Here is a 13,050-nt window from a genome sequence, read left to right as displayed (position 1 = left end):
CTATCACATCGAATCCCAATAGTTGCCTATCACATCAAACATTCGGTGGCACGAAAGTGTGACGCGTGATAGTTAATCACAAGTGACATTAATGAGGAATGGAAACGATTAGCAAGCACATGATGAAAAAGCATGCTCGACATGCTTTGTATTAATGGCAAAGGATTTGAGCGATTTTTGGGAAATCAGGATGACATCAACAACAATTAAAAGACACTATGAGTGTGGGAGGTCACTCAGGAAAAAGTTGAGAAAGGAGATAACAAACAACTAAGTGCCGCCAACATTCGATCCTAGCGGCGTCAACCTCGGAGTCTCTCGACTGGGAGAAATAAGTTTCCTTAGGATCTGTAAGGGCGGTAATCGTTCGAGCCGAGCGGTTGCCCAGACAACAAAGTGCCCAGTTGGAAATAACAGTTTCAAAAAATACTAAGTGTCTAGTCAGTTGAACTTGCATCCTCCTTCAACTAAACTTGAGAGGAAGGCTTGTGATACGATAATAAAGATGGGACCCCAAAAAGCGAGTCAAAGTCGAGAAGACCAGCTGACATGGAGGTTAAATTCAAACGGTCAAAAGCGTAGGGTCGGACGAACCTGGAATTGCTGACTAGGCAAGGTTGGCCGAGTGTGCGTCACAACACCGGTTGGACGTGAAGGGTCGGTCGAACCACTCGAACGATCGTCCTTCACAACTCGCAATTGGAATTTGGAGCTAATTTATCCAGTCCACTGTCCTAGTCGATTAGACCTAAGGTCTGATTGGGTACAGGGCCGATCGGACACAGTGCACCTCTCTGACAACATGAAGGGTCGAGTGGAGAAGAAGTCGGTAGTTGCATTCTGGAAGGCTGAATTGGCAAGCTCCCGGCCGAGTGGCCGTTGGTCGGCCTATAGCAGAACTTAGATACCTGTCATATCATACTCTTTTGGAAGTATGTCCTGGAAAGGACAAAGAATATCTTGCCGGCAGATCGTCCTTTAGAAGTTTCCAGCTTGTCAAGTCACAGCAATTTACGGGCTTGTTTAAGGGAAAGTCTCGAGGGTATTTTATGGTTCGTCTTTTCTTAGGAAAATTTTGAAAAACGTACTAATACTTTGAGATGCGTGCATAATGTAACAGTGGCACGATAAAAGGAGTCTCCATCTACTGACGAAGCTATGCGATGCTTCTTATTTGCACATGTTATTTGTTACAGTGGACGACTGTTGCTTTCTTTTCCAAGATCGGTCACTGACTTGAGCGTCGAAGTGCTAACATCGGGGACCTTCCCTAGCTCGACACTAATGCCACCTATGTTGCAAGACAACACAGAGTCTTCATCGAGTCAGTAGCAAAGCCACGTACCCAGCTCACCACCTTCAACAATTTCGGACAGGATCACTTACCTTTTCCATTTCATTTAAAGTTTTTAGAAATTCGAGTTCCTAACTAAGTCCATCAATATTTTTTTTTTGTCAAAATCTATTAATAGAACTAGAGAACTCTGATAAAACACATTCCAACTCTTATATGCTTATTAAATGAACCTAAGTCTAAATATGTCATCTTTTACTGTTTTAAGGCTCTCCCGATACTGATTTGAAAATTTTTTGACATTGTGGTGATGGCCTGGTCTTCATAAACTAGCACTATAATAGTGTTGATATTTAAGTTGTGGTGCTGGTTTCTAAAAACCAGCACCAAATATTTTTTATTTTATTTTATTATTATTTTTATTAATAAAATCAGCTTTATTAATTTAATTTTATTATTCTTTTATAATTAGATATTAAAAATAGAAGATATTAAAAATTAGAAAAAATATTTTGGAATTTTTATTAATTTTATTTTATATTTTAAAAAAAAATTATTAAAATTTTGAAATTAAAATAAAAAATTAAAAAAATCTTAAATATAAATTAAATTTTAAATTAATTTTAGAGGAAATAGCTTAGAGAAAAATTAAGAGAGAGAAAAGAGATTAAATGTTCTATGTACGTGAGAGAGAAAAAAGAATAATAAAAGTTAATAATTATAATCGGGGTAAAATTAAAATCAAGTACATTTTTTCGAAGAATAAAATTTGGATGCCCCTTTAAGATAAAACTAAATTAAAGTGCGTCCTACGATAATTTGCCCATTTCTTTTAAGCCTGTGTCGAGGTAAAGTGAAGCGGAAGCAAAAAAAGTATAATATAAAACACTGACCAGTGACCTATTTGACAGATATATCAACCCTAAAAAAGAATGATACTTTTTATTCAAGTGGTTTAATTTTTGGCCCTCTTAAAATAATACAATCAAAGTAGACTTTGACTTATCAAGGCATGCAAGATTGTTTTTTTTTCCCATAAAGAAAAACAGGTATACAAGCATGAAATCCTCTGTGGAGTGGTAAGACAACGTGTATCACTTAAACTAGAGTAAGGAGAGTTTTTTTTTATGATTGTCAGTGGAACGAGTAATTTCAAGTGATAAAATTTGCGTCACTGGGTAGGTCATGCTCTATTGCAAGTTGCCAACTAAATTTGTAGTTTGGAGTTTTTGTCACTGTCAGTGAATCAGATGGCATCTAGTGATGGAATCTTCCTTTCCAATTTTAATTGTTGAAATCAGATTGCACTGCTTGGACTAGAGCAACTTTCTTATCAGTTTCCTGATCCAGTCAAAATTTGCCATTTGTTTCTTGAATTTATAAACTTCACCAGCAGTAACAAGCTCGTTTCCTCCAACTTGAAGGAAGGCAGAAACATTGGTTTGATCACTGACCGCATTTTCCAACCTAAATTATCCTAACAATCTTTGCAATTCACCATCTGCCCCTTGTCCAATAGCTTTAATGTTCCAATTTTTTAACAGAAACGAAAGGTTGGTGATGAAGAAATCCACTAAGTTGTTGCATGGCTTTCTCATTCACCAATGAATTTTTCTTTCGCTTAAGATATTGATTTGTATAATGCCAAAACTCTTTCCTTGATACACCTCTCGTCCCAACTTCCCCTATTAACTTATTCCAACCTTCACGGACCAAGCGTATCCTATTCCATTTCTCCGATCCCTTTTTTCATCGCCAATTTCTTGAGACGAATTCTCCATCCCAAGTACCTAAAACCTGTTCTTGAGTTCCTCTCCCTGTGTGCTTGTTGGGCTCCAAGGATCTTCAATCAGAAGAGCAATATAAAGTTTAGTAATTTCTCCTCCTTTTTTCCCTCTCTTTTCTATTATAAACACTCCTGTTCTTAACTACTTTGCAGTTGTAGCTTTTGATTCATCAGGAAAAGAGGCTTCTCCTTTAGTTAACGATTGTGTTCATCATCATAATGCCCTTCAGTGATACAACAATCTTGTAGACTTTATGACGTTCCTTATCTGCTTCCTCCAATCCTACTCAGTTGCATTCCTCTACTGGTTCTACTCCATCCAATGAGATCCACCTCAACAACTTAATTCTTGTACCGGTTCCTTCAAAGGAGAACCGAATTATCCAATTTATATTCAGCTTGCATATATATGATTTCACAAATCCTCCAAAATACCATGTTTACTGAAGGAGATCCGCAGCTTGTCGGAGAAGAAAAGAAACGGAAGCGAATGCTGTCGAACCGCGAATCCGCAAAGAGGTCAAGGATGAAGAAGCAGCAACAACTGGATGATCTGGCAAACCAAGTATCAGAGCTGAAGAGCCAAAACGAGCAGCTCCTCTTACAGGTCCATCTGCTGACGCAGCAAAACATGTTTATGGAGTCCGACAACGTCATCTTGAGGACTGAGTTAAACTCGTTGAAAGAGAGGTTGCTGTTTCTGAATTCGACAATCCGAAGCATGGAGCAGATCAGCGGGATATCGATCGATGTGCTAACGGCTCCAGACCCACTCCTCATGCCATGGCAGCTCCCCTGTCCCTTTCAGTTGATCATGGCAAACCATGGCATCTTCCAGCTTTAAATGAACTGGCTACAAGGTGGCAATTGGTTACCATGCGTTAGGTTTGATTGCTTGAACATGGTGTGGTGTGCTACGTTTCCGTTCAGTTTAGCTGCAGTCCTATATGTAAATGGATGTGTTGTTATGACTCTTGCCTTAAATCATGTATTGTATCGCTTGTTATATTAATGTTTGGGTTTGCAGCAATCTATCACTTGTAGTCTTTGCTATTAACTCGTTCTACAAGAAGTCTTTAGCACCTCCAAAAGTAAAGTTATCAAAGCATTTTTTGTTTTTGATAGATGGTCAACAAATTGTGAAGATATTAGAACAGGACTATTTCAAAGGTTGCAGAGGTGTCTAGTTTGTTTTTTTTTGTGTTTTTTTTTTGAGAGAGAGAATCTTCCTGTTGAAATATCAACTCCTTTGTCGTTTGAACAGTAAAAATTAAATATTAAATATTTTGGGCCATTTATCCATAGGCATCCCTCGTACATACACATCTGTTTACCATAGCAGAGGACATAGGTCTTCGCCAGCTTCGATATGTTCTTTAGCAAAACATAATTGCATAACCTTTATGACCTTCAAAAGGATCATGTCGTCGCATAAAAATATTTAAATTTAGTGGGTCTAAATTTGTTTATGTTTCTGTCTATAGATTTGCTCTTTAATTTGGCGAAAATAAAAAAATATTATTATTTATTTTATTATACTTTTAAAACTGTCAACCAAAGTTTTCAAATAGCTAAAATACCTTAAATTTTTAATCTCTTGTCGGTTCAATTTTAATTATTAATAAAATAAATTAACTAATGAGACGAGATAGCACGCGTTCCATGTCCAGTAAGAACTATAAATAATTTAGGAGTTCTGAGAATATTCAATCGTTATAAATTTGGGGGAGATATTTTAAAATGAATAAAATTTAGGGGTAAAATGAAATTTTATGAAATTCTAAATTCTAAATTGTGTATGTTGGATTCGGTTTACCGTATCGGATCTAGTGGGAACCCGACCCGTAATCTAGAAGAATAGCACCCAGATCGGTGAGCAGCACTTGCCCTAATTCCAGTATTCCATCCACTCGATCTCGATACAAGTTCCTCGCCGCCACAGTCAATCGGCGCTCTCCCGCTTCCATGGTTTCCACGTGAGAGTCCACTCCTCGACCGCGCTTCGAGTTTGCCCTCCTCGCCCTTGAGGACTTTCTCTGTTGTCATCGTCACTTCTTTATCAAGGACATCAAGCAGCCATATAATTGCAGCATGTGGCATTTGAGGTTATAAGTCTAGAAGTTTTAAATTTGTGAGATTTAACTAGAAGGTATGAATTTGCCATCGTGCCCCTTCGCTTTTGCGCATGTTTTTTTTTAATGAATTTTCAGTTCGCGTTTTTTTGCCTCTGCTGTTTCAGAGGTCTTGGCTTATAGCCTATTTTGTGCTACATCCTTTATCGTAGAAATTGTGATCTATGTAGGGAATGTTTATGCTTAGAATGAATCAAGTTTCTAGCTATTACTATTCATCATGCGCGAACTTTATCATTTGTCTTTTCTGAATATACTAAATTAACAATAGTTTAGATTCAAGCTGAAGAACAAAATTTTGTCTTTATTTCATTGTTTTAATTGTATTTAATAATATCTTGCACATTAAGCAATTTGGTTGTTGAAACATGCAACAAAAAAGTATATTCTTGACCTCGCATTAAAGATCCACTCATAGGAAGTTTGAGTATAGAACTTCTGTTTTTCTTGCTATTCTGTGTATTAAACTTGCTTGTTAAACCTAAAAATAAGAATCTTTCAGGGTAAGTCTAAAATAAGATCTTAAAAGAACTTGATAATCTGCTATGATCAGAAGTAATCAGATGATACCCTCGGTATACTATTGGTAGGTCTAGTGTTATTAAGTTTATTTAAAACTTTGCTTAAGATAGTTTGAAGAGAACAAAGTTGTTACAGGTCCAAGGCAAAAAATAAATATATAACTCCTTTCTTGATTTTTGGTAATAAAGGACAAAAAGGCGCCCATCTACCAAAGTGTTCTCTTAGTTTTGTGATTGACAGCAGCTTTTACTATAGAAAATATTTTAATTGGCTATTTCAAGATGCGGAATGCTTCCTTGACCTATATTGCTTGGACTCGCTTCTCCTCCTTCCGGTACTTGTGTTGACAGGACACAACTCATCTACTGGTATGAAATGAACCTGAGCTAAACTCTTCTTCCTCAAACAGAGGGGAAGAAAAAAAGAAGAGAAGAAACAAGAGGATGAAAAATAAGAACTGAAGAAGAGGAGACAGACTTAGATGAGGAAGACGAAGGGCACCACAAGTCGCTTGTTGTTCTCATAGGAGGCTTGCTGGCTGGCAATGCGACACTTTCACAATAAAAGGTGATGAGGAGAGGAGTGTGATTGAGTTGCACTGCATGAGACTCATGGGGTTCACAGGCGAATGCCATGCAAAAAGGGGGGAAAACCCTGAAATCCATTCTCCCATGTGAACTGGATTGGTTAATTTTGGTTCACCATCAGTTCATTTATAAAATGCTCAATTTGAATTTGACTCATGCCCGTTTGAGTCCAAGGCAAACTCAACTTGATAAACATGTGATCCAACCAGATATTGGGTCAAAATTCTCAAATTGGGCATAAACCAAGCAGAATCCTGAAAACCCCGAAACACTCTGATGGGTCATATTAAATTTCCCTTATTAACATCTCTAATAGATTAGTTTTAACTATAGCAGATTAATATTCATTTGTATTGATACTAGTATTTATATCTGTTGTGTTCCTGTATTTGTTCCCTAAAATAGATCCTTTTTTGATAAGCCCTCATCTCCCTTACCCAAAAAAAAATTATAAATCTTCGATCCTTTTTTCTAGCCTTTGACTATGGAAAACTAATGCTTATTGCTTCTTATTGCTTACATTCTTGATAAAGATCCGCACTACGCGGAGTACTTCAACATTGTGCGTTGAACATCTTGTTTTCCTTTACCTGCAACCTTTTAAGCAAATAATTTAATGTACTGTTTATGTATTACTAAAGTTGGTTAAACGATGAATATAGCTACAATTAACTATTAGGAATTGAATGCCTCTTTGGTCATTGTTTTCATGTTAACACTTTTATTAATTCATTTTAGCTTTGTTGTGCAAAATTCCATTGGGTGTTATGAGATGGAGATAATCTAGTAGATGATTATAGTCATTCTATGGTCATCAGACAAGCAATTTCTCATTTCTCTGAGGAGTGAGTAGAATATGTCAAATGAAGATTATAACTGTACTTATTTGTGATGCAGACTTAAACTGATTTGCTGGCTTCTTGAAATGGCCAGACATCCAAGTCCTGACATAGATGATGAGCTTTTTAATGAAATCTACGGGAAGGCATATACTGGTCCAGCACAATCAAAAGCTGATATTGCCACACAGAAAGAAGCAAACAAGAGGGTCCTTTCTGGTAGTCATTCCGATGAGGAAGATAAGCCTCGAGATCCTAATGCCGTGCCAACTGATTTTACAAGCAGAGAGGCAAAGGTTTGGGAGGCTAAAGCCAAGGCAACAGAAAGAAATTGGAAGAAAAGAAAAGAAGAAGAGATGATATGCAAGATTTGTGGAGAGTCAGGCCATTTTACTCAGGTAAGTTGTATGGTTTATGTAAGGTATTGCTACAAGGGAACCAACTTGCACATAAGTTTGTCAAATTCTTATAGGGCATCACTGCCTATCTTATTATACAGAAAATTGCAAAGAACGCTGCTTATCATAGTACCCTGTGATAATGTTTTATCTCTTTCGTATACATTAAACACGTATATATTATATGCATCTGTTTTTGTGATAACTAGAATAGTTCAATGGATGCTTATGTTGACTGATAATATTTAATTATATTTTTTTTGAAGAGGTAAGCAAAAAAACTGGGATGGGAGATGATTGAGTTGTGCTACCATGATCTCTCTCTCCTCTATAGCACCTTGTGCAGAACCAAAGTTGGTTACATATGTGCCCTTATTTTAATTATGATGGTCTTTTTCCTCAACCTGAACATGGTCCATTCATCTTTTTTCATAAACATAATTCACTGACACTCACTTCTAAAGAGCTGGTATGGCATTTTGAAATTGTGTTCTTTAAAAACAACACAAACTTAATTTGATTGTCTGCTCACTTAGTGTCAATGGTCATAGGTTTCATCTCCCCCTTGGATGCTTTCCCTTTGTAGCTGGCAAGTGAACTACTAAAAATCAATTTTTGAGGAGAGCACTGAATTAGCAATAGTGGAAGGAGAGTGGAGGAGACTTGGTTTTTGGTTTCCTTTAAGTTTCTTTTCTTTTAACATTGTTCTTATAAATTTTTCTACATTTTTGCCAACATATCTAACTTTATTATAGAAGCATCGCATTTAGTCGAGGAACCATTCAATGTACAAGAGCTGTTGTATTTAAGGAAGCCAGATATCACTTAATTTTTCATATCCTTTTATGTTGTAAAAGATCTAATCCTCTCTACTTCCATTCTTCCCTTTAGGGATGCCCATCTACACTTGGAGCAAGCCGTAAATCTGCAGAGTTTTTTGAAAGGGTTCCCGCTAGGGACAAGAATGTGAGAGTCCTTTTCTCTGAGAAGGTGATACTTCAAATTGAAATGGATGTTGGATGCAAGATTAAAATGGACGAGAAGTTTTTATTTGTTAGTGGGAAAGACCGATTAATTTTAGCAAAAGGTGTAGAAGCTGTTCATAAAATAATTCAGGATGGCAGGGATAGACAGAAAAGCCCAAGTAGGTCCCACAGAAATGAGTCCAGATCACCTCACGGAAGTCCCAAGTCTACACATCTAAGACCTTCTGAATCTCAAAGGTCTCATTCTAGCCCTAGAAGCACATCACACTTCCCAAGTAGAAGCTTCTATCAGGAAAGGCCTGCTGAAGAACATGTACGTCAAGATCCACATAAAATGTCTAGGAGTTCTCCAAGAGGTAGGACTTCAAACTGATTTTTTGTCAGTTGCAGAATTATTGGTACTTGAAACATATTGTTTGGTGTAATAGTTTTCTTTTTGGTCCAATGATCATTTAAGAGATTATCTTATCTGTTTTATCATGAAGTAATTTGGTACTTGTCCTTTGCAGCAAGAGGTAAGTTCAAGCTTTATGTGTTCGATTATGAAGTGATTTTCTCCGTGCTTCTGGGTCAGACTGATTTATTGAGTGAAAATAGGTATACTGAAAGGACACAGAGCCTATTATGATTTGTTTACCTTTTTTAGATTTGTGTATCTTTCTGGCAGTGATCCTTCTTCAATCATATTCTACCCTCTAGATAAAGCATCAATCTACCTTACAAATCTGGATTTATAGTCACAAATTGCTTACATGTTCTTCATTTCCTGAAGCTTATCCAAATGATGGAGGAAAAGATCGCCAAGCACGTTCAAAGTCTCCTCTTCGTCCGGATTTTACATGGGACACATATAGATCTTATGATGGGCGCAATCATTTTACTGGTTTGCATGAAGATAACTGGGATCTTGGGAGGCAGAGAACAGATCCCCTTCCCGAGCACAAGTATGAGTTCCGTAATTACCCTCAATCTTTGGAAGAGCTTGAGAAGGAATTTAAGGAAGAAGTCATAGAATTGTCAAGGATACAAGCTCAAGAAGAGGATGAAGAGAACTACAAACATCGTGAGGTATCATTTAAGCATATTTATTAACTGTGCATCTATTAAGAAATCTTTTCATGTTTGCAGTTAGTATATGTACATGAAAGATCCTTGGTTTTCTGGTGTTTATTGTGTGTGTGTGTGTATTCATGGAAGTTTCTCAGTATTTTTCTGTATGAAAATGCAGTGCATAAGGCAGCTGAGAGAGGATTTCATGAAGAAGCTGACGGCTATGAGGGCTGAGCACTTGAAACACTGGGAAGAATTTCTTCAAAGGCGGCTACAAACCCAACAGGCTGTGTATAGCCAACTATCTTTGGCTGAGTATGACCAATCTTCGAGGAATCTGCAGTATGTTGGGTCTAGTTTACCCGTGGATTCTGCGAGCAGATATCAGTATCCTTCTGACAATTATTCAGCTCCAAGGCCACATGAAGGGTATGGTGAGTTTCAGCACCAAAGACATGAAGATTTTGGCAACACATATGGCCGTTATTGATCAGTATTGGGTCTGGCGGTGACTTGAATTTTGATTTTTGAACCTTCCAGAGTTGCAAGAGAACTAGGCGATATTTCATCTTGGTTTCTTTCTTCCATGATGCTTTAAGCCACAATACTTAAAAGAATGATGCAAAAGCAAATTGGCTACAGTTTGTGAGGTGTGGCTTCATTGCCTAATCTCTGACTAGGAAAGGTATCTTTTGACACCAGTGAATGGGAAATGGATCCTTAAATAAGAAATTTTCAGGGAGCATATGTGGGACATAAGGCTGAGAGATGGTCTTTCCTCTTAAGCAGCTGGCTCTTTATTATAGTTAAGTCGAGGTTCGTGTTAAATGATTTGAATGTTTTTGTGATACTTAACCCAATGCTTTATTGTATATGTTTTGATGTCTTTGCTTTGCATTGGATGGTTTGTCACATTGAAAAGTGTTGAAGGTGTATTTTGTTAGTAGGACCTTGTTTGCACATGTAAGTTATCAGACAACATTAACTGCATTTCTAGTTAAATTTGTTTTACAAGCTGAAATGCTAGATGAACTGATACTGACTCTGCAAAGTTTAGAGTATTATTTTTTTTTTATAATATTTCTAAAATTTAAGATAAATTATTTATTTTATTAACAACATCCACATAAACTTCTCTAAACATAGAATTTATCAATCTACTTTGAATTTTATATTTTATATATTTTTTTTATATTTTACTAAATTTAGATTTTATAAATAGTATTTTTTAAAAAAAATATTTTTAATTATTTTTCTCTCTTTTAATATATAATATCTATTTTTTATTGCTCAATTTTTTTAAAAATTTTTTTCCTTTTAAATTAAATAATATGACAAATATTTAATGAATAAATCCATTAAACTATTGTGTTAATGTTAAGTTGTTCTCCGGAAGGAATGTGTTGTAGGGTTTGACTGTAACATCTCGGTAAGGATCGCTACATCTCCAGAACTCGGGTGTAGTGATAAATATGCAAGAGTTCGCGTTACAGGGTCCGATTGTAACGTCTCAGTAAGAATCGCTACATCTCCATGAAAATTTGGGTGTAGTGTTAAATAGGTAAGAGTTCTCACACCATAGGTTGAATAAAAACAAATATAATAGGAAAACTAATAATCTAAGGTTTGGAACATGAAACATAGGAATTCTCACTGGTAAATCAATGGAGGTAGTAGATATGATGATTAGGAGAAAAATTAGTTTTTGTGTGTACAAGAGACAAAATGGACAGGTGAGAAGACAAAGATGATAGAGAACTCGGGTTTTAAGTTATGGTACACTGGAAAGAGTAAAGCAAGAAATGGAGTAGATATTATTGTAGATAGTTTGTTAAAGGATAAAGTTGTAAGAGTAGTTAAAAAAGGAGATAGAATTATACCCCTTAAGATAATAGTGGCGAAAGAAACTATTGGCGAAAGAAACTATGAATATAATTAGCGTATATGCATCACAAGTAGGATTAGATGAAGTTACCAAATCAAAGTTTTGGGAGGACTTAGATGAAATATTACAAAATATTCCACCAAATGGAATGATTTTAATAAGAGGTAATTTAAATGGGCATGTCGGAGTGAAAAATGAGGAATATGAGAGAGTACATGGGAGTTATGAGTTTAGAACGAGGAATGAGAAAGGGAAAACTATATTAGATTTTGCGATAGCATATGACCTTATATTAGCTAATACGTTTTTTAAGAAAAGAGAAGAACACTTAGTCACATTCAAAAGTGAGAATAATAAATTGTAAATTGACTTTCTTATAGTTAGGAAAAAGGATAGGAAGATTTGTAAAGATTGTAAAGTCATCTCTGAAGAAATCTTAACTACCTAACATAGGGTAGTAGTGTTAGATATATGCCTCAAATATTGTATCAATAGAAAGAAAATATATACAATTTCTAGAATTAAGTGGTGAAAATTAAAGGATGGAAAGAAAAATATATTTAAGGAGAAGCTTGAAGTACAAGCATTAGGTGAAATATACGATAACTCTAATACAACATGGGATAAGATAGTATCAAAGTTGAAAATAATAGCTAAGAGTGTACTCGGTGAGTCAAAGGGACATGCACCACTAAGTAAAGAATCTTGGTGGTGGAATGAGAAAGTACAAGAGAAAGTGAAGGAAAAACGAATAGCTTATAAGGAATTATATATTTATAAGAACGAGAAAAACTTTAAAAAATATACAATAGCCAAGAAAGAAGCTAAGAAAGTAGTGAGTGAAGCAAAAAATGAAACTTTTGAACGGTTATATCAAAAATTGGATACAAAGAAGGGGAAAGAGACATTTATAGAATAACTAAAATGAGAGAAAGGAAAACAAGAGATCTTAGCCAAATAAAATGTATTAAAGATGAATGTAATAGGGTATTAGTAAACGATGGAGAAATAAAAGAGCGGTGGAAGAAGTATTTTCATCAACTTTTTAATGAAGGTTTAGGTGATCAACTTAACTTAAGTAATTTAATTAGGTCAAATGAGCATAGAAATTTTAATTTTTATCGTAGAATTCAAACTTCAGAAGTAAAACAAACTTTAAATGAGATGCACAATGAAAAAGTCGTTGGATCAAATGATATTCCGATAGAGGTATAGAAGTGCTTAGGGAAACAAGGTATTGAGTGGCTTACAAATTATTTAACATGATATTGAAAACGAAAAAAATGTCTGATCAATGAAGGATAAGTACTCTAGTTCCCTTATATATGAACAAAGGAGACGTACAAAATTATGTAAACTATAGGAGTATTAAACTAATGAGTCATACTAAACTTTGGGAAAAAGTAATAGAAAAAATATTAAAGAAATAGACAACAGTGATAGAAAATCAATTTGGGTTCATGCATGGAAGGTCGACAATAAAAGCTATACATCTTTTTAGACAATTAATTGAAAAATATCGGGAGCAAAAACAAGATCTACACATGGTATTCATTGACTTAGAAAAAGCT

The 13,050-nt window shown here is 35.6% G+C and overlaps 1 protein-coding gene and 1 long non-coding RNA gene across 4 annotated transcripts; both read left to right on the top strand.

Moving 5' to 3' along the window:
• The first annotated feature begins 2,915 nt into the window (after positions 1–2,915).
• On the top strand, positions 2,916–4,117 carry LOC122004468. The gene is made up of 2 exons (XR_006118230.1): positions 2,916–3,161; positions 3,234–4,117. It is a non-coding gene; the product is annotated as an uncharacterized LOC122004468 (long non-coding RNA).
• Positions 4,118–4,967: 850 nt separating this feature from the next.
• On the top strand, positions 4,968–10,615 carry LOC121982344. 3 transcript variants are annotated; one of them, XR_006112082.1, is made up of 5 exons: positions 4,968–5,229; positions 7,219–8,900; positions 9,054–9,141; positions 9,317–9,612; positions 9,773–10,615. XR_006112082.1 is itself a non-coding variant. In XM_042535372.1 (5 exons), the coding sequence occupies exons 2-5, from the start codon at positions 7,247–7,249 to the stop codon at positions 10,082–10,084; spliced, it is 1,371 nt and encodes a 456-aa protein (XP_042391306.1). In that variant the 5' UTR covers positions 4,968–5,229; positions 7,219–7,246; the 3' UTR covers positions 10,085–10,615. The 3 variants fall into 3 exon arrangements, 2 of the variants coding, with proteins under 2 accessions (XP_042391306.1, XP_042391300.1); XM_042535372.1 differs by lacking the exon at positions 9,054–9,141 and having other exon boundaries at positions 7,219–7,558; positions 8,450–8,900; XM_042535366.1 differs by lacking the exons at positions 4,968–5,229; positions 9,054–9,141 and adding an exon at positions 5,251–6,301 and having other exon boundaries at positions 7,219–7,558; positions 8,450–8,900.
• Positions 10,616–13,050: the final 2,435 nt, after the last annotated feature.

The sequence above is a fragment of the Zingiber officinale genome, chromosome 1B (assembly GCF_018446385.1).
Source record: "Zingiber officinale cultivar Zhangliang chromosome 1B, Zo_v1.1, whole genome shotgun sequence".
NCBI classification, from domain to species: Eukaryota; Viridiplantae; Streptophyta; class Magnoliopsida; order Zingiberales; family Zingiberaceae; genus Zingiber; species Zingiber officinale.
This window is presented reverse-complemented; position numbering and strand designations above follow the sequence as displayed.

Excerpts from the sequence above, each read along its gene's own strand:
- LOC121982344 (XM_042535366.1), top strand. The coding sequence starts at position 6,279 with ATGCGACACTTTCACAATAAAAG. Across the intron at positions 7,559-8,449 it reads AGTCAGGCCATTTTACTCAG|GGATGCCCATCTACACTTGG; the intron begins GTAAGTTGTATG and ends TCTTCCCTTTAG. Across the intron at positions 9,613-9,772 it reads AGAACTACAAACATCGTGAG|TGCATAAGGCAGCTGAGAGA; the intron begins GTATCATTTAAG and ends ATGAAAATGCAG.